The sequence below is a fragment of the Eptesicus fuscus genome, chromosome 2, assembly GCF_027574615.1.
Source record: "Eptesicus fuscus isolate TK198812 chromosome 2, DD_ASM_mEF_20220401, whole genome shotgun sequence".
Lineage (NCBI taxonomy): Eukaryota > Metazoa > Chordata > Mammalia > Chiroptera > Vespertilionidae > Eptesicus > Eptesicus fuscus.
Window position 1 is genome coordinate 27,596,999 of NC_072474.1, and position 21,651 is coordinate 27,618,649.

The following is a 21,651-nucleotide window of genomic DNA, read 5'->3' on the forward strand; positions in this document are numbered from 1 at the left end:
GAAAGCTAAACTCCTGGGCCTACACATTTGAATCTGCATTTATAACAAGATCCTTGGGCGAATCAAATGTACTGCTACAGTGGACATCAAAACAGTAGCACCTGGTCTGGGTCCTGTCCTCGGGCCAGCAGAATCTAACTCGGAGATGAGACATTGAAATTAAGTAGCATTTCAAGGCTTAACAAAAAAGATAAGAATACTATTCAAAAGTGGATAAATTTATTCAATAAAAAAAAAAATGGAACCATCACTATATTCTAGGAACCATGCTAGAGACCAGAGTTCTAAGAGTTCAAGTTCAAATCAACAATTTGAAAACCTATCAGGATTTTCTATACAAGGGGAGTAAGGAACTTTCAGCAGTTATGTATAAAGTGATCTGAGACTTTAGGTGGAGGCCTAGAGGCTTTTCCAAGGGCAAAAACACAGGTGCAAAAACAAGCAGGGTGTTTGGGAAACAGCAAAGAGTCTTGTTTGCTGTAGAGAAAGAGCTGGACTTGAGCCTGAAGAGTAGGGCAGGACAAGATCCTGAGCAAATTAGGAGAGAGATACAGAACAGTTTTTACTGTGAGTCCCCTGAGTTGGCAGATAAGGAATTAGGAAACAGGGGCTTGGCCTTTAAGAGGAAGATGGTGTGAAACAAAATTTGACTGAGTAAATTTAAAAGACTTACTGGCCTTATTTGTTTATGAATCAGACAGCATTCAGCCCAGCAGATATAAAGGGGCTGTGTGGAATCTAATGAACAAACTGAACTAACAAGCAAAGTACTAACAAACTCATAGATAGACAGCAGGCAGGCAGCTCTGGTGAGGGAGAATTGGGGGAGTGTGTGAAGGGATTGAGAAAAAAAAGGAAGGAAAAAAGGAATGGAGGAAGGAAGGGAGGGAGGGAGGGAGGGAGGGAGGGAGGGAGGGAGGGAGGGAGGGAGGGAGAAAGAGAGAGAGAGAGAGAAAGAAAGAAAGAAAGAAAGAAAGAAAGAAAGAAAGAAAGAAAGAAAGAAAGAAAGAAAGAAAGAAAGAAAGAAAGAAAGAAAGAGAGGGAAAGATCTCATGGACAGAGAGGGACAACAGTGTGGTAATGGGGGGTGGAGGTGGAAGAGGGTATGAGGGGATAGATGGTAATGGGGGAAAAGAAGAGAGGAGCTCTGAGGAGCTGTACCAGATGAAAGATTTTCATAGGCAGAAGGCAGCAGGAATAAGGCAGCCGCATGAGGTGAAAAGGCAGGTTGGGTATTGCAGTCACTTCGCTTTGGGGATGGCAGGGGTCTGTCAGGCAGGTTACCTCACTAGTGCTGACCAGGCCATTCCTGATTGACAGGTTTTAGGTTGCACTTATGGGAAAGCCCAAACTGTTGTTAAGTCTCAGTTTGGTGGTAAGCAACCCCATTTGGGGCCACTGTCTTATTTTTATTAATTTCCCCCCCTTTGATTGGACTCTCAGCCTAGCTGAGAGATGTGATCAAAATTTAAGGCATTAGCTTCCAGTCTGGAGATCTCTCGATTTTTTGCCCAATCTCTCTGTGGCATTCACTGGTCACAACGTCAGGTTCCCATGCTTTCAGGTGGTCCCTCTCTTTGTTTCTTTTTTGACATTCTGTTCTTAGGGGGATAATTAGCTTGATGGTTAGTGGCTGTGAATATGCATTAAAGCTTTTGAGAGAACACACCAGGGGGAACTACCATGATTATTATAAACAGGATAATTCCAAATGTCTGGAGTACACTTTGGACCCATGGTCCCCAAGACCCAAACCAATCAAAATCAAGTAAGTCAAGAAAGGCCCTGTTGAAGGAGTCACTTTAAGCCAACTGGCAGGTCTCAACTTCCTCAAAGTATCAATCCAGGTGCAGCAAGTGGTGTTGGTCATAGCACAGTCTGTGGGTCAGGACTTTAAAAGGTGTCAACCATGCAGGCCAGTAAAATTTAAGGGTCTGTAGACTGCAAAGGTGTTCTTTGTGTCCTGAACACCTTGCCTTGTGTCCCTTTCTTTGGATACAGAGCCTGAATGCAAAGATCCCCGGGTCTGGAGTTGTTAACCAGAAAGAAAGAAATGCATCCACAGGGCTAGGGACTCTGACACAATAGAGAAGGCTAAATTTTCCCCAGAGAAACTAATGCATTGAAAATCAGGGAGAAGTTTGGGATGGGCAGAACTATAGAATCACCAGCATCGCGGCAAATCCAGCAGTTGTTTGGAGGCTAAATTACCAACCTTTGCAGTGGTCTGAGATACATGAACTTTCCAGGCCTGAGCAAGACACAAGGTAGACAAAAGAGTCATAAAGACCCTCATGTGTAAGAAACAGGAAAAAATGGTCAGAGATGGAAGGAGGAATGGAAAGAAACATTCTTGATCTGACATCTTGGGGGGAAGTGGTCTACTCGGATGTTGGCTACTTTTTTCCTAGTCAGTTTGATTGTGAGGTCTCCAGCGTTTGCACAGGACCAGAAGTCAGGTGGAGCCTTCTTCAGGTGTGAAGTATGCCCCCATGATTCAGTACCTCCTGATTTGCCCACGGTGCCAGTGGTCAAGAGTTCCTGGTACTCCCATTGCTAAAGATCTGACAAGAGCTCATTGTGATGGAATTGACAGGGAGATTTGGTTATTTCTGTGATATACAACATCTTAAGATAATAAGTGGAAATATGACTGATAATACCAGTATATATCAGATTTCTAGGAATGTCATACAATTTCTAGGATGCACTGATTAGAATTCTAACCCTTAGAATCCTTAATTCCTAGTGAACACTAAGAAGTAAGCAATTGTGAACTGTTTGTTACACTAGCTTTCTGTGGATTGGAAAACTTATCATTACATTTCATAATTTCCAGAAGAACATTCTCCCTCACAGTAAATGTTTCAGTGTGGCACAAACCATACTGTCTGATTACAGACAGAGATGTGGGAAAGCCAACTCTAAAAAGGATTCTCACCCTTCACTAGCTTCTGACAGTTTTCCCAGGATCCACTCTGCAGGCTCCAGAGCAAGTGGGGTTTAATTTCTGATATCTACCAGAATTTTGGCAAGGTTTTCCACTGATTTAATTTTAGTTTCTCCTCAGCTGTTTTAAGGGAAAACTGGTAGCAGTTTACTGGAAAATTCCTAAGAGTCTCATCAACCTTGGGAGGGGCCTATATAGGGGCATCTATAAGGCCACTGACTTGGCAGACTTTTATTCAGGTCTTGCAGTCTCTTTACAGTGGGAAGGCAGTTCAGAGAGAGGATTAGACTGTGAGTACTCGGGTAAAGGAGGATGGAGGGGAGCAGTAGGAATATATCAGTCCTATAGTCTTTTGTTGTAGGTACCACTGTGTGCTTAATTTTTTATTAGCCTTTTACAATGAATCTTTAAGTGAAGTTATTTTGGAATCTTGAAGCCTCTTGGAGGTTTTAGCATGCCTGTTAAAATAGGTATCCCATTCTGTTTTATTTGGGAGCCCTGGCTTTCAAGTACACATCTTAAATGAATGCTCTACTCTAATTGTAACACTGCCCATAATGGCTGTCAATCTATATAAGGAGGCAAACTGAGGCAAGCTCAAATGATCAGAAATTGAGTTTATTCAGAAATAGCAAAGAAATTGCAATTCTGGAAATGCATGATATATTCAGCTACAGGTGAGTCCATTGAGGGTTTAGGGCAGGCTGTATTTTGGGCAAGGAGTGAAAAGGGGGTAGGGTCCAGCCAGAGTCTAAACAGTAAGCTTATTGGCTCCAGGTTAGAGATTCTTGGTGGATATTCACTTGTTGGAAGATAAGTCTCAGTCTTCTGTTCATCTGGCATTTACAGGTAATTGGTCTCTCAGCTCTTAAGTTCTGTTTTTCTGAAGGCACATGTGTGACATTCTCCATTTCCTATCCTCCAGTTCCATTTTAGATAGAAATGCTTTCACATTTCCCTTCTTGATCAAGATATTTTGCAGAAAGTATCACTGATCAACCATATTATTTAGGTATTGCTTTCTTTCTTCCTCTTGTATTTTTTTCTTGATCAAAGACATTGTTAGATGGAGAATGTGTCCCTCAGAGCAGAGAAGGATCATCCTCAGGTGTCTAGTACCATAGAAGAGGGAAATGGCAGATGGATTTCAGTAGCCTCATTGGAACAACAAGAAATGTTAACAGCCAAACTGTAAATTTGGGTCAGGGTAGCTGAGTCAGGGGAATAAGGAAGACCAGACATGGGCATGAATAGATTTGGTGGTTGGAGATTGGCTGGTGTCTTCTGATTTGAGAAGGGCTATAAATTCCTCTAAGATTAGACTAAGTTTCCTGTATGAATCTGTGTTGACCGTCTCAATTTTTTCCATAACATAAGTGACTCCATTTTAGTTTGGGTCTACATTTCCACTTTTTGATCAAGTCCCTATTATGGAGTATTGATCACTTGTATATTGCTAGGTGTTTCTTCTGCATGGACTCCATCCATTTTGTTTATTTTCCCTTACTATGCCACGACTGGATATCTTCCTCAGGGTTAGAGAAGCTTTCAGGGTTGGTAGAAACTAAAAGGTCACATTTGAGCAACGTCTCATAGTGGATCAAAGTGGAGGTCAAGAGAGATTTTGTCCAGGGTAAAGGTGTTAGATATCAGTTTGAAACACTGGGCAAATCTATCAGGTTTGCTACTTTTTACAAAGACTAAATAGACAGCAACTGAATACTTCAAAAATTAAAACACAATATAAAATGACAAATGGGATAGAGAGACCAAATTGTAAATCATGAGCCCAATCCTATTGGTAACCAGATGAATAAATCAAAATTCCAAGATAAATCAAGTTGAGCTTGACCTCAGGTTTCTCAGAAGTATTGATCCGAGTACAATGGTGTTGACTACAGATGCATCCTTGTTCAGTTAAGAGGTACTTAAGGCTGTCCAGTTGTCAAGGATAACTTTAGCTAGAGAGTCTTGGAATTTTTGTTGGGCGGCTAAGGCCTTTGTGGTAGAGTCAGCAATGTTTCCTAGGGTTTAAAGGGTTTCTGATCATAGCCTCATTTGTACTTGCTTCTAACCAGGCAAGTAGGGATCTGCCAAAAGAAATAAATCCTGAATCCCTCCTGGTGAGTGCTATATAAGTTGATGATAATTCAGGGGAGTTGACTAGCGAGGTGTCTCAGTTTGGTTGTAGACAGTTAGGAGTGCAGTGCATACCCTAAGTAAGAGACATTTGCCAGTTCTGTGCCAGCCATCTAGGCACAGGCATTCATAGGCCCAAGGAGCAAAACCACCACAGACAAAGATAAATCCCTTCAGGGCACAAACCCACTCCTGCTTAAATGGCATTGTTAACGATTCATCTGCATGGTTTGTTGCATTTGTACAGTCAAGGCATGAGTAGGTTAGGGTTTTGATGCATCTGGGAAATAAGTCTCCTAGCCTGAAATAAAAAATTGTTCTAAATTCCTTGCAAAGGTGGATGCTACTGGTAAGATTTTGTCATCATTGGGGCAGATACGATGTAGATAGATAATCATAAGAACTTGGGGGTTGCACGTGTGTTACGGTTTCATAGGTATTTGTGTCTAACTGGGAAAGTACAGTGATAATCGGAGAAAGGAAAAAGAAAAGCACCGGGAGCCTGGCTGCAAAAGCACGAAGGGAATTAGGGTATTGGTTATGGTGGCATTAGGGATAGAAAATAAACTGGTTACAGGAATGACCAGCGTCTCTACCACCATGGGAGATATGAAGTTTTAGGTGGCAAATCCAGCAGCCTAGAAAGTTACCACGCTTGGCAATCATCTGGGAGATACAGGCAAGGGCATTTTATATATGGACAAGATCAAGGAAAAATAGGAGAAAAAAACAACCAGAAAAGTAGAATAGTCTGATTAATTTTTCCCCTCATGACTTTTGTAGAGGAAAACAATGTTGGAAGTAAGCTTTAAGTTCTGCTGGCCTGGTCCATGTTTGGGATAGCTGTCTACATCCAGGGTTGTTTGCTGCTGGCTGCCTGGAGATCTTGAGTTTGAGGTCATCAGTGGCTTCGCTGGCCCATTCAGGTCCTGTGACTCTTAAATAGGGACGGATGCCTTCACGTTTAGCTGCATGGGAATTGGTGAGCAGTACCAGGAAAGGTCTTTCCAACAAGAGAAGAGGGAGTCCTTTAAGTTTATGTCTTTTTCAATAGACATATTCTCTAGGACAGCAGTCACCAACTGGTGGTCCGTGGACTACTGGTGGTCCGTGAGGTCCAAAAGGTTGGCAACTGTTGCTGTAGGAAGTAGGTCATGAGAGGAATCAGAGGCCAGGCTGTATTCACTGTAGGCTTTTTTTAACTTTTGAGAGATGTTTCTGGAAATAGAGAATAGGGAGCTAGCAATATTTTAATAGATCCCATTGGGCAATGTGATGGTCAGAGTATGGGGAATGAGGCAGCTGTATGGGTCTGTAGGTTACTCTTTCACAGGGAGCAAGCTTCTGTTTTTCAAAAGTTAAGGAAGGACCCTTAGATTCTCTAGAACAGTGACAGCACCTTGGTCCAGGGAATTCCCAAGGCTCACAGCATTTTCGTAATTGGGTGTTAATGATGCCACATTCAGCCTTTCTGCTAGTCCTGAAGACTGAGGACGATATGGACAATATGCAGCCTCTGTGGAGCAGAGAAGGGACTCCGCAGAGTTCTTGGATTGCCTGGCCAGGAAAATGAGTTCTGAGGTCACTGTGCAAAGCAGTAGGGGCACCCCAGGGAGGGATGATGTTTTCAAGTAATTTCTTTGCTACAAAAAAACAAACAAACAAAACAGGAAAAAGCTTCTACCCGGTGAGAAACATGCAGACCATGACCAGCTCATATTTGTTCACTTGTTTTTAGCAGTTGTGTTTAGATTAATCAAGAAAATTTCTCAAGATATTAAACAGTGAACCAAATCTTGTTATTTTCCTTGCTGACAAATTGTGTAACAGAGATAACCAAACTTATTTGATTAGGATATAAGTTGTATTTCTGATTATAGTAAAGCGGATAACTCTGAATACATACCTATTTTAATTGAACCAACACACTTAAACTAGCTTTTATTTACTAAATATTTATCCTAGATCACATAAACTTTGAAAAACATCTGGGTTAAGTTTCTATATTTCTGAGCATTTAGAATACTTAATTTGTTAAGTGCTTATTTTCCTTTAAGCCAGTTAAATAGAGCTCGTTTACAAACTAATTTTGGTAATGCTACCCAGAAGTAGAAAAACATTACCCATTTGCAATATATATACATAAATATACAACAGAAATTTTAATTTTAAAATTTTGGCCATGAGACAAGTATGATCATGCAAAAGTCACTAGTTTATAGAAAAAACAGATGGCCACAAATCAGATTTGTGGCAGAATCTTAAAGATTCCATTTCCTTAGTTAAGCATTGGTCTCTCAAAGCCAAATTAATACCTCAATGCCTGAACATGTTCTTGAGCTTGGCAGGTGATCCAGTGTCAGTCTAGCCTGTTCCATGACTACCTTATCCTCGTATGAGTCTTAGGGTTAGTTGGGAAGCCCTCTAACAGCTTTAAGTGCTCAACTTGTGCCCATTAGTTTTGCAGCTTTGGCTTCTGAGATTCCCATTAACCCTAAAACTGTTACTCCTTTGCCTCATGTGCACATTGACAGAAACCGGCAGTAGCCAAAAGATGGTACTGCGGTCTGGCCAAGAGAAAGCCTTAGGTGTGCACCAGGAGCAGCTCCCAAAGTAAAACTGCAGCCTGAACCAGCAGACCTCAACCAGTGTGAACTGTGGACTAACCAAGGGCTAGTGATTGGTGCTCTGTTAGAGCCTCTTGTCAGTCCAGACTAACCCATTAGGCCTGTACTGGGAAGCCAATTAGACTGATAACTCAACTCAAAGAGAGCTGAACTCAGGACCCAGAGGAGTGTACCCATGGCCCTCGGAAATGGGGGGAAAGAGAACTCAAAAGGTTCACAGGGACCAGAGCCTGTGTTTCTCTTCCTTGAAGCTGTGAGATACCTCCTTTGGGTTCCACCACTGCCATCAAACTGTTAAAAAACAAAACAAAATTCAACTGAGTAAATTTTTTAGATCTTTTTGGCTTTATTCATTTAAGTCTCAACTTCGTTCCTTGAGGAATCAAAAACTGTACTTGTCTTCCAAATCTAGTCTATACAAGAATAGAAATGCAGCACTCAAAGCAGTTCAGAGCTTACCTATGCTTTTTATCAATCCCCAAACCTCCCCTATTCATCTCAAAAGGGTTGCAGATAAAACGTCTGTTTTCTCAGGGCAAAGATGTGGATTCAGAAAACAGTTTTTTCCAGTGCCTTTGAGATATAAATGTTCTACCTGGTCTTTGCCAGGAGTTCTCATCTGGGCTGTTTCTTTTAAATGCAAACTTAAGGGAAGTAATTCTTATCAGAAGGGAAAAAAAAAAAAGATGGGGAAGGCTCTTTGGAATTTAGGCAAATAAAAAATCTTAAGTGTCTTCTCCACAAATATTAATGAAAAGTTTTAACCATCTGAGCATGTAACCTTAATTACAACTTCCAGAAACATAGCTTGGATCCAACTCTTCTTTGATAAACTAGTGAGGTATGGCTCATGACTCAGGGCAAAGGTGGAGCCAGGACTTGCTAGTTCTCTTTCCATCTCCACGTCCACTTCCTGCTCCTGAAACTGTATTCTTAGGAGGAAACTGACATCTTCATGGTGTGAAAGCTGCTTGGCCTTGCAGCTTTCAATCTGTGAACCAGTGACTGTGGCTGGAAGACTCTTAATTGGGCCACCTGAGTCACTTATCCACCTGAGGTGAGGGTATGGGGTGACACCTGGTGGAGAGCACTACCAGGACCACATAAAGGTACAGAGGGACTCCACCAGGGCGCCAGCGTCCACACTCACCCCCAAGGAACAGCCAATATCCACTATGCACTATGGGGTCCAACCACCTTTTGCCACAAAAAGTTTCTCAATTCACAGGCACAATGGCACACGTCTGTTTTCTCAGGGCAAAGAGGAATTTTGCAGCGAGGGTGTAACGGAGTCAAGCATGGACCATGCAGATTCTCCATTTCTTTAGTTAAGATATCCATGGCTAGGACCTAACTAATTAAGAGACTTTGTTACTTTGCTTCTGAAACCACATTTAAACAGCATTAACCGGGGGTCCTGGCACAAGACTCTCATTAAGACGGTATACCCACAGTATGCTTATAGATGCCTTGGGATTTCCCAGCTTTCGTGGGGTTTTTTAAAAGCCAGATGAGAAACATTTATAAAATCCAGAATGTCTTCATTCATTTGTTCCTAGAGAAGTCAGCAAATCAAACAGAAAAGTGGTGATGACTGATCATTCTCAATCATCAACTGGTTCTTGAGGCCATGTTTAAGATGCTCTTTAAACTTGTTCTTCTTTGAACCACATTGGATTGGGTGCTCTTCCTGTCACCCATCCCAACCATAACCCTAGCACTAGGTACAGAGAGATCAGCAGCAGAGGAGAGAATCTTCTGACATTTATGGAAAGTCCGATGGTGTTTCCAAATAGATCTTCCTACTCCCTCACTGGCATATGCTCTTCGGAGGTCAAACTTGAAAATCCAGCCTTAACAAGACACAGACCTACGAACTCATAGTCACAGCCCAATTTCACAGGGACATTCTTTCCAAAACTGAAGGCTGTGGTCACAGGCTAGAGACTTCATCCCTTCAGAAATCGGCACAAATGAAATCACACGAGGAGTAAAAGCAAAAAGCACAAGAAAGGGCACACAAGACACTCCAGGCCACAGCACAGCTGTAGGACAGAGCACCAGGTTAGCCACGCCAACATCTGGGACTGCGGCTCAGAAGGCAGGGCCTACGGGCAAATTCCAGCTCATTCCCACCTTCACCAAGATGATGTCTGACCTTTACCTTACCCTGTAAGAGCTAGTTTAGGGTCGCTAGAGAGGGGCCCTTTTTCCTGAACATGATCCCTAGTGATGATTATCAGCTTCAACATACATAGCTCTGTGATCGCTTCTTGATATGTAAAAATTCCTTCTACTCAACCTACGTAGTGCTGCCTACCTGAAAGACTTTTTAAAAGTCTCTTGTTTTCTATATACTTTCTTATATGTTTTCAATATACCTTTTTTATAATCACAAAACATGTTATTTGAAAAAGTAAGCATTGGTTCAACATTTTTAAAAACTCAGTTTAAAATATGACTCCAGTTTCACTATGGGGAAATCTAACTTAAATGTTCTAGGACAATAAAATCTGGTTAGCCCTCGGGGCCCAGGGAGGGCTACCCAAAGCAGCTGTCCTATAGGAAAGGAAACCTGAGAAACCTAGCCCCAGGGGCTATCCGGTGCTACACAGGGGGATCACGTGGGGTCTCTGAAAGCTCCTGTACCCAGCATACCCAGTGCACCGCAGACCAATTAAACCAGCACCTCTGGGTTGGAGCCCAGACTGAGGCTTTTGAGATTTCCCGGGTGACTCCGGCATGCAGGCCAACTGCATAAGTAAACGTTAGCTCCACTATCCTCCTTCACAGATGTCGAAGGTTAGGTCCCCTTTATGTCTCCTCAGCGCTGCATCAGGCCTAGCTCCTTGTGGACAGGGAAGACTACTGCTCAGTGTGAAACCCTACAAAATCAGCACGCACTTGTGAAGGCGGCTGGTAAACGCCACTCCCCACTCACCATCTGCTCTCCTTGGATTCCCTGCAGGAGCTACAGTGACAGCTGTTTCCTGGATTCCCCCCTGTATCCAGAACTAGCTGACGTCCAGTGGTACGGCCAGGAGAAAGCCAAGCCGGGGACCCTCGTGTGAGCCAGCTGGCCTCAATCTGACCGCCTCAACGCCATTCTGAGATCACCTCACTGCCTCTCATTTGCCTTACCCAGACACACTGTCACCCTGCACCAGCTTCGGCCCTCAGCACTTTTTCCTCCTGTCTCCGCATCCCCTCACAACTCAAAAACCTGACTGAGGAGACATTGTGGAAGGTTCCGGTCCCACTGTGTGTCCCCTGGCTCTCTTGCCCACAGAGAGCCAGGCACCTGTCCTTAATGGTACCTTGGTGGCTTCCCCCTGCCGTGACAGCCCCCAGGCCAGGAACCATCAGGGAAGCTGGCTGGCCTCAAATTCCTGTGGACAAGTGTTACAGAGGACAGGGAAGGAGACTGCCGTGGGTGGCCCAGAAAGTCTGTTAAGCTGTGGCCAGCCTGCCGCCTGGAGGTGCCATCCAGGCACTTCAGGAACAGGCCGCCTGGTGGGAAGGCTCTTGACACCTGAACTATTCCTTGGGCAGTGGCTCTTGGGGGAGTGGGGAGGAATGAAACAGGACGCTCAACACATCAGAGATGCATCAGAGGATCACAATCAGTTCTATGCTGCCAAAGATTTAAAAAATTAAAACACAAAAAAATGAGAGGGGCCAAGAGGAAGACATTCTTTGTGTAACAAAATCTCTTTCAAATTCTAAACTGCTACGACACCCAAGTCCAAGTCAACCATTTGTAAACTGTTTCCCCTCTTTATGCCTCTCCCTAACGTCCACCTTCTCTCTCGGGAGAGCCTGGAAAACTCAGTGATGTGACGCGAAAGTCGGATCTCCGTGAGTCTGGACGCTGAGGACAGACCTGTGGGGAGCAGCGGAGTGTGCTATCAGCCCCGGTCGGTGCCCAAGCCCAGGACACAGCTGCTTTCCTTTTGGGATTTGTAGGAAACGTAGGTGATGATGCCAAAAGTGGTTCTCTCTCATTAAAACAACCTGTAAACGACCCTGTTTTTTTTTTTTTCTTGTTTGTTTGTTTGTTTTGTTTTGTTTTTTGCACAAGGTGTTTCATTATATTTTTTACGGGAAACCAAGGGAAAAGCACATTGCAATTCATTCAAGTGTTTAACTGTTGTGGCTCATTTTATGTTTGTTAGCACTTGTGTGACAAAGAGCTCAGATCCAACTTCAGTTACCAATGTGTCACTTATTCAAAAACCCAACTATGCCCTTAGGTAGAAAGATTTTACTCACGTGTCTACTAAGGCAGAGCAGGGTTGAAAAAAAATACCAGCTCTCAGGGGGCCCACATGCCTACAACAGTGTCAGCCACCTGATGTACCACACTTGTCTGCAGGCACCAAAAGAAGAAAGAAGAGCAAAAAACGGTGTGGGAGCTGCACGTTTACATGTGCTTTGAGCTATGCTTAAAACACAACTGGAAAGCCATCAATCTTCACAGGCCTCAAAACTACTTTTATAATAATAACAAGTGCACACTCTTAGTTGGGTATTCAAAATGGCACAAACACGGTCTCCACAGAGGTGGTATGCTGTGCTTATTGGCACAAGTTTGGGGGGGGGGGTATTTTTTCCTCACTTGTAATGACTTACCGGAAAGGCATTGGGCAGCCAGAGACAGGAGCCGGGGTGGGGGTAGTTTTGTGGGAGAGCAAGACTGAAGTTAGCTTTAGCATAAAAAGAAAAATCTTTGTTCTTTATGTATATGTAATCCAAGAATAACAATAGACTCCACCAGACCAGGAGGGTATGGATGGACATTAAACAAAATAACTAACCTGGTGCACCCTCTGCTGCAGCGTTCAAAGCGCGTGGATTCACAGCCGGCTGGGCCATCTGGATGATTCAGGGCCTGGTCTGCAAGGCCCTGTGCACAGCTGGGTTGGTGATAGCAGTTTGCGGAAGGGATTACTATTCACGAAACACTTTCGGGGTAAACCCTGCAGAATACATAAAACTGGTTATAATGTTAAAATGATTCTGGGGATTGATGGGGGGTATATTTTTGTTGCCCTTATTCTGATGGTCAAAGCTACAAATAGCAGATTTTTTCCTTCCCCACTTAGAAACGTTATATATTGGGCCATTTTTTCTTTTTCACAACACTGATACGTGGATAATCAAACTGGACTATGCACAACACGAGCAGTCAGTCAAAAGGGAAATAGAAAAGGTGACAAGCTTCTACAACATGTACAGTAATGGACCCTCAAGTCTGAAGTCAATCGGGTCAAGCTTTAAGCCCAGTTGGGTTACAAAGAATGAGAGATGAAAATTCTTTCCAAACACCTGGGTTCTGGATTCTGAGGGCAGAAAGAAATGGAGCAGGAGAGGGATTATAATTCAGACCAACATCACAATAGTCTGGTAGTAAAGACAGAGATTAAGTAAAACAGGTTTTACTGTTTAGCTGCGTTCAGTTACTACGAAGTGTACATAAAGTATTAGTCCTTTGAGACTGACATGATTAATGAATGATCAATGTGGTGGGAAACAATAGAGTAATTGTACACAAGCACTTGCAAGCTCTTTATAGATCCCTATTTCTTTAAAACAAAAGATGAACCATAAAGCCTGGTCTGATATAAAGCCCCATTGGATTCTGTGGACACGTGTAAGAAACTACCTGTTTAGCCAGAAGACTGGTGAAAACACCTATATCAGACTGTTGCTAGCCAGGTGAATTTTTTATTTTATTATATGGAGGTGAGTGTTGAAGAAGTTAAAATTTCAATTTGTTTTCATTCAGTATTAGTTTAGTTCTAAATATAGCAAACCCCATCCAGGTGCTATCAGATGACCAGTTACTGCTTAGTTAACTAGGTGTAAAGTTTTTCTTACACAATGTCAATAGTTTATTACAAGTTGTGTAAAATGGACTCTAGTTTAATAATGGGGGAGAGAAGGATTAGGTTGCTCCTGAAACTGACTGTAGAGCATGTAAAATGATTTTACTGGATTCTGTTCAACTGTAATCAATGAAAAAGATGTATGTTGTAGACAAAATTGCAGAATTAAAAAGAAATCTGCTTTTAATTTATTCTTTTTGTATTAAGAATTTGTATAGTACCTTTACATTTTGCAAAACAGTGTTGTCGACACTTATTAAAGCGTTTTCAAAATTAAGAGATCTCAGTTGCTGCTTGGCGATCTTGTTTGTTTCTAGGTGACAAATGCTTAAGATGCTCTGGAAATCTGTAACTCCGGTGCTAGTGTCCTCACCAGGCTCATTTTTTTAAAGTCAACTTGCAGATGCTATTCTTTTTATTAAATTTTTTAAATTTCATTTTTAAGTACAGTTTGAACTCAACATTATTTTGTATTATTTTGGTTATACAGCACAGCGATTAGACAATCATATACTTTACAAGTGTTTCCCTGATATTTCCAGTACCCACCTGGCACCATATGTAGCTATTACAATATTGTCGACTATATTCCCTATGCTGTACTTTACTTGCCCATGACTATTTTGTAACTACCAATCTGTACTTCTTAATCCCTTCTCCTTTTCTACCTAGCCCCTCAACAGTCCTCCCCTCTGGCATCCATCAGTCTGTTCTCTGTATCTGTGTGTCTGTTTCTATTTTGTCTATTCATTTATTTTGTCCTTTAGATTCCACATATAAGTGAAAGCATATGGTATTTGTCTTTGACTTATTTTACTTAGCACTATACCCTCTAGGTCCATCCATTCTCTCATCAGATCTTAATCTTTTTTATGGCGGAGTACTATTTCATGGTATATATGTACCACAGCTTTTTTTTTTATCCACTCATCTATTGTACAGATGCTATTTTTATTGTCTTGTTAGATGTTGTAGACAAGCTCAGTTCATTCACTAGAGGCTAATTCTTATTCTATTTTTGTTTTCCTTTTGTTACTTACAGATGATATATTCTCAATTATGTATCTTCCCTTCTTCATAAAAGAATGTGAGATTAGAGATCACACTTTGTCAGAATGCTAGGTTAGTGTTTTTATCACTGTTCATTACAAAGAGTTACCCATCTACAGCATGTGCTAGGCATGGGTAACTCTTCTGGTGGAAGAGACACTGTAGGACCCTGGGCTCTGGAGGTCAGCCCTTGTCAGTCTCCAGTGGTCCCTGGTTCTGTGTGGGACTCATAGGGCCAATCAGGGAGACAGGCAGGATGCTCAGGCTTTTTACCACCACTGCTGTTCACTGCTGTGCTCACACCACAGCTCAAGCTCTGTCCCAACCCTCCAGGTCATATCACCAAAGCAATAGCCAACTGGCCCTGCAGGTCCAAAGAGCCCCATGTTTAAGGGCATAAAGGTAACTGGCTGACTTAAGGAGGGAATTTGCTGCTATTGAATCCCTGCCCCCTAGTCTAAGCCAACATGCATCTCTTCTTTAGCAGGAAACCAGAATCTGGCGGCCAATAACATCCCTGGATGGAAAGTCCTCCCCAGATGGAAAGCCCTTGGTGAAGTATTTGCCACCACAGCTAACCCTGCCAAAAAATGAGAGCAATCGCCCTGACCGGTTTCTCAGTGGTTGAGCTTCAGCCTACAGACTAAAGGGTCATGGGTTTCAATTCCCGGTCAAGGGCACGTACCTTGGTTGCAGGTTCAATCCCCAGCCCCAGTAGGGATGTGAGCAGGAGACAACCACTTGATGTGTCTCTCTCATGTGGGTGTTTCTCTCCCCTTTGCCTCTTCTTTCCACTATCTTAAAAATCAATGGAAAAAATATCCTCACTCTATGGATGAAGGTTAAAGAGAGAGAGAGAGAGAGAGAGAGAGAGAGAGAGAGAGAGAGAGAGAGAGAGCAATCCACTGAAAACGCAAAGCATGCCTGCAAGTGAGCCTATTAAGACAGCATTTTATACTTCCTAAAGCTTTCCTCGGGAAAGCAACCAGGACCCCTGTAGCTCAAGATAATCTATACTAATTCTATATAATAAAGAGCTAAATGCAAATGGCCATCATGGCCTCACGCCATAACGGCTCAGACACTCAACACTGGGGAGAGAGGAATGGGGACCAGCCAGGCACAAATGAGCTCACAAGAGAGGAATGGGGACCAGCCAGGCTGCAGCCCGGGAGAGGGACAAGCCCCCCGCCCCGTGGTCCCGGGCGCCAACTGCTGGGACCACGGCCCGGGAGAGGGACAAGCCGCCCGCATCATGGTCCTGGGCACCAACGTTTGCACCTGTGGCCTAGGAGAGGGACAAGCCACCCGTGCTGCAGTCCCAGGCGCCTGCAGCTGTGGCCCAGGCGAAGCTGCCTGCCCACGGTCCCCTGGTCAGCCTGGGTGAAGCCGGCTCAGGTTCTGGGTGCCTGCAGCCAGCCAGAGAGAGGGAAGCCTGGGTCTTGGGTGCCTGCGACCAGCTGGAGGAGTGAATTCTGGGTCCTGGGTGCAGGGCTAGACAGAGGCAGTTAGGGGTGATCAGGCCGGTATGGAGCAGTTAGGGGCAATCAGGCAGGCAGGCAGAGGTAGTCAGGGGCAACCAGGCAGGCCGGCAGAGGGGTTAGGGGTGATCAGGGAGGCAGGCAGGGGAGCGATTAGTAGCCAGTGAAAGGCAGTCAGACATCCCCCGAGTAGTCCCAGATTGGAGAGGGTGCAGGCCGGGCTAAGGGACCCCCTCCATGCACGAATTTCATGCACCAGGCCTCTAGTCTATACTAATAAGAGCCTATGTGGTCATCACATCCTTACTCCATGATGCCCTCATGCCCTCATGCCATAACCATCATCAGGAGGCTGCGTGCACAGCGGGCACGCACAGGTGGGTGGGGATTTGATGCTGCGTGCGTGGCGCGGAGGCAGGTCCTACAGCTCCCTGTGGCAATGCCAGGGGCAGGTCCCTGCAGCTCCACGTGGCGACGCCGGGGGCAGGACCCCCAGCTCTGGCCTACCTCTTTGGGGCAACCCATCGAGGATCCCTAGATGGCTGGACAGGACCTACCTCTTTGGGGAGATTGATTGCAGGGCTCCCACACTGTGAGAGAGCACAGGCCAAGCTGGGGACAACCCCCACAAGTGCACAAATTTCATGCACCGGGCCACTAGTTTCAAATAAACAGGGATCTCCCACAAGTCTTGTGCACATAAACACACCACAGCTCAGGAAATAAATCTCATAGCCACTAATTAAGTTCTATCACATGAAAGCAACTTGCACATGGGAAGGTGGAACTTTCTCATTGCTTCTTCACTCCTTCCTACCTTTCACCACACACACACACACACACACACACACACACACACACACACACACTCCCTCCTTACACAGTGCCAACAAGGCAATTTGGTTATTAGAAAATACAAAAGAAACACCAAACTTCAGTAAAAGCATTAGAAATAGCCAGACCTTTCCTTCCTCTTTTCCTCAAAACCAGTTAAAAAAAAACACACACACACACAAAAACTCAGACATAAAATTCTCTTTAAAAAGAGGCGTGTCAGAAAAACCACAGATGAGGGCTCGCAAGCAGGCATCAGGCCCCAGTTGAAGTCATTCATTGCATTTAAGAGACCTGTATTATATTTGGGGGTGGAGGGAGTATGAAAGAAAAATTAAATTATAGAAGACCACAGAAAGTGATAAGAAATAAGGGATAGTGGAAGATTTAGCCTCTGACAAGGAGGAGGAACATGTTTTCCTCAAGTCAGGTAAGAAAAGCTGCTGGCAGGTGTAGAGGTGGAAAGAGACCTTGGGCTTGCTCCATTTTCAACCTGGTGTGAGAAAAGATAGGTGAGGCCACCCTCCCAGTGAGAGGGTCAATAGAGAGCAGGGTATGGTCAGCATGCAGCAGAGTAACAGGGATTAGACTATAAAATAGCCCAAGAGGAAATGAAGACAGAGAATGTCCTCTAGGCATCACTTAGGGCCCAGCTGCCATTGGTCACTCAGTGGCTGCGAATTCCCTCCTGGCACTTACTAGCTAGGGCCTGGGAGGAGACTGATGGAATGGCACCGGCTTAGGTTCTTCAGTATGGCATGGCAGGAGGACAAAAGGGTAAGAGAGTAGAAGGTCCTGGTGAGAGAGTGACTGAAATGATGACAATGGCTTTTAGATGGACTAGAGAGAAAGTGCAACCAGGAATCAAGCAGAAAACAGAGGAGGAAATAGGGTGCCTTGACGAGGAATAGAAGAATGAAGGAGCAAGGGAGCAAGGATAGGACTTCATGACCAGAAGGAGGTAAATACTCATTTTCCCATAACCTTGCCATCCCCATGTGAATGAACCACACAATCCGATAATCATCACATGGAAAAGTCCCTATGTTAGGCTGATGCAGCTAGTGAATATCACCTGAGCTTGGGGTTGCTGGACCTGCACCTGGGTCTCATTCCCTCTGTGCAGGAGCTACAAGTCTGGCTGCCTGTTGTATCAGGGGACCAAATCCACACCAATTGACAGAAATTTGATAAAAAACAGTTGCTTAACCAGATAGCGAAGAGGTACAGAGCAAAAGGGGGATGCTGAGACCTCACAGAGATGATGAGCACAGGAAGCAGCAACCATCCTTAGGGATGGGAAACAAAGGCAAGGGATGGTTAGAAGGGAGAAGCTGGTTAGATGGTTAGAAGGGTGCAGCCTGTGGAGCTGGGAGTCACACCTGAGGAGTGGATACTGCTCTGTTGGCACCTGTGCCCTGGGACCATGGCGGGACCCCCTCAGAGCCGGGTTCAAACCTCCAAAGAGGGGGCACCAGCTGACAGTGCTCTGACCTCTGGGTTGCACGATGAAGTCATACAGGCTGCGCCATCACTGTTAGGGATGAGAAGCTAACAAGAGGAGAAGATCCCTTCTTCCTTCCCTAGTTCCAGTCTGTCATGTGCTTACTATTGGTGGGACCACCTACCAAAAAGCTAGCTGGAAAAGAAATGTGTGGCCTGCAGAGTCTCGTCGTCACCAAGCAGAGCATGGGAGGCGCAGGGGAGCCCAGAGAGAACAGCTGCACCACCAGCACCTGCAGCCCAGCAGTCTAGCCTTCACCTCTGAGCCGTGGCTGGTGAACCAACTAACGATCCCAAGTCCCTAGTCAAACTAAATGGCTCTAAATCAAGGAGAGACCTCTACAATTTACTGCTGAAGGACAAGCCAATGGGCATTGAATGAGTGAATGAATAAATGAATGAATGAATGAGTTTACACCAGACCATGTAAAACACTAATCACAAAATCCTCCCAGAGGATTCAGCCATCATTATCAAATGCAAAGTCTGTTTCCATCAAAAAATCAAACTCTTGCTTTATTCCATTCACATTACTCCTATTAGCTCTCCCAGACTTGCTACTGTAGGTTTTTTCTTATTGCTCTCCAATGTTCTCCTCAAACAAAATATTTTAAAATCTATTTTCCTAATAATTCTTCCAAATATATTTTTCACTTAGCAAGTTTGAAATTATTTAATTTTCAAGTTCATGCATTCTATTTGTGTGTCTATTGTTAAATGCAGGCACTATCTGGTGCCTTATTCTTAAGCATTGTCTCAAGCCTACAAGAGTCATCCAAAATGCTATCTGATGACATTCCTGGGACTTTAGACAATATTACTGTAACCATGGAATGCAGTCACCAGGCCCTAAGGATTTAACTAGATGCTGTTTATTGAAACTGAATTTCATTGAATCCTCTTCCATTCCATTCTGGTCTCCACATCCTATCTAATAAAAGAGTAATATGCAAATTAACCACCACTCCGCTACACCCACAAGCCACACCCACCAGCCAATCAGGAGCAAGTATGCAAATTAACCCAACCAACCAAGATGGCTGAGGCCATGGAGCGAGCAGGAGGCTTGGGTTTCCCCGGCAATGGAGAAAGCCAAGCTTTTTGCACACCCTGGCCAGCCTAGGACTTCACTCAAGGCTACAAAGTTTCAATTATAGAAGATAAATAAATCCCAACAAAAATGGAGGCAGCCACGGGGCTGGAGAGAGCAGGAGGCTTGAGTTGACCCCTGGTGATGGAGGAAGCCAAGCTTCCACAGCCCTGGCCTGCTTTGGCCTCTGCTTAAGGCTACAAAGTTTCAATTATAGAAGATAAATAAATCCCACCAAAAAGGGCTGCAGCCATGGAACAAGCAGGAGGCTTGGCTCCGCTCAAGGATACAAAGTTTTAATTATAGAAGATAAATAAATCCCAGATACCAGGGCCTCCGCTTGGGTCACTGGGGGGCATGGCTGGCCTGAAAACCACCACAGGCCCCTCACCCAGGCCACCCCACACCCCAAGGGAACCCCCACCTTGATCCGGGACACCCTTCAGGGCAAACCAGCCGACCCCCACCCGTGAACCAGGCCTCTGTCCTATCTAATAAAAGAGTAATATGCAAATTGACCATCACTCCAACACACAAGATGGCTGCCCCTATGTGGTTAAAGATAGATGTCCCCATGTGGACACAAGATGGCCACCACAAGATGGCCAGGAGGGGAGGGAAGTTGGGAGGGACCAGGCCTGCAGGGGAGGACAGTTAGGGGCAACCAGACTGCAAAGGGAGAGCAGTTAGAGGTGACCGGGCCAGCAGGGGAGGACAGTTAGGGGCAAACAGGCTGGCAGGGGAGGGCAGTTAGGGGCAATCAGGTCAGCAGGGGAGCAGTTAGGCATTGATCAGGTTGGCAGGGGAGTGGTTAGGGGGTGATCAGGCTGGTAGGCAGAAGCAGTTAGGGGCAATCAGGCAGGCAGGCAGGTGAGCAGTTGGGAGCCAGCAGTCCTGGGTTGTGAAAGGATGTCTGGATGCCCGCTGAGGCCCGATCCCAATCCTACCGGGATCGGGCCTCAACAGGCATCCAGACATCCCTCAAGGGGTCCCAGATTGGAGAGGGTGCAGGCTGGGCTGAGAGACACCCCCCCCCGTGCACAAATTTCATGCACCGGGCCTCTAGTTCTAATATATTGCTCATTCTTCTCACCAAACTTACTGTACCTTTTAAACTATTGAATATTCATAATCTCTGCTTCCCTGATTTTTGAGGTGACCTTTTCCTCCTGCTATCTTATATACTAAAGAGGTAATATGCAAATTGACCCTCATGCCCTCACAAGATGGTTGCCTACAACCAGGCCACCAGGGGGGTTAGTGAGGGATGACCAAACAAATGAACAAGCAGGCTGTGTGGGGTGACCAGGCCAGCAGGGGAGTTAGTGAGGGACACCAAATGACTGAGCAGAAGGCTGCGTGGGGCGACTGGGCAGGCAGGGGGGTTAGTGAGGGATGACCAAACAATTGAACAGCAGGCTGTGTGGGGCGACCAGGCTGGGAGGGGGGGGCAGTTGGGGGTGACCAGGCCAGCAGATGGGCAGTTAGGGGTGACCAGGCTGGCAGAGGGGGCAGTTAGTAGCGATCAGGCAGGGAGGGGCAACTAGGCCAGTGGGAAGCGGGGGGAGTTAGGGGTGACCTGGCTGGCAGAGGGGGGCAGTTAGGAGTAACCAGGCCAGCAGGGAGGGGCAACTAGGCTGATGGGGGGCAGCTGGAGGTGACCAGGTCACCAGGGGGGCACTTGGGGGTGACCAGGCAGGCAAGCAGGTGAGCAATTAGGAGCCAGCGGTCCAGGATTGTGAGAAGAATGTCCGACTGCTGGTTTAGGCCCGATCCCCAGGATCGGCCCTAAATTGGCAGTCAGATATCCCCCGAGAGGTCTCAGATTGGAAAGGGTGCAGGTTGGGCTGAGGGGACCCCCTCCCATATATGAATTTCATGCACTGGGCCTCTAGTCCTTCTAATAAAGGAGAACAATCCCTCTGGTCATTTTATTCCACCTTATGTGATTAAAAAGTTTGTAAATGTTCATACTTTTTGCAGTTACATGTCATTTTCTTCTTAATTTTGTTCTTTACTCTTCTCCAAAAGTTGTTGATATTCCTTTTGATTACTTGGGAGAAATAATTAGCCCCCTCTTCTACTTTTG

The 21,651-nt window shown here is 45.0% G+C and overlaps 1 protein-coding gene across 1 annotated transcript in view; it reads left to right on the forward strand.

Annotated features, from left to right (window-relative positions):
* Positions 1-11,740, forward strand: part of FRMD4A (FERM domain containing 4A) — a 240,830-nt gene extending 229,090 nt beyond the window's left edge. Inside the window, exon 23 of the mRNA XM_028156513.2 lies at positions 10,685-11,740. Within this exon, the coding sequence (XP_028012314.2) occupies positions 10,685-10,787 (103 nt within the window). The 3' untranslated portion in view covers positions 10,788-11,740. The remainder of the gene's footprint in view (positions 1-10,684) is intronic.
* The last annotated feature ends 9,911 nt before the right edge of the window (positions 11,741-21,651 follow it).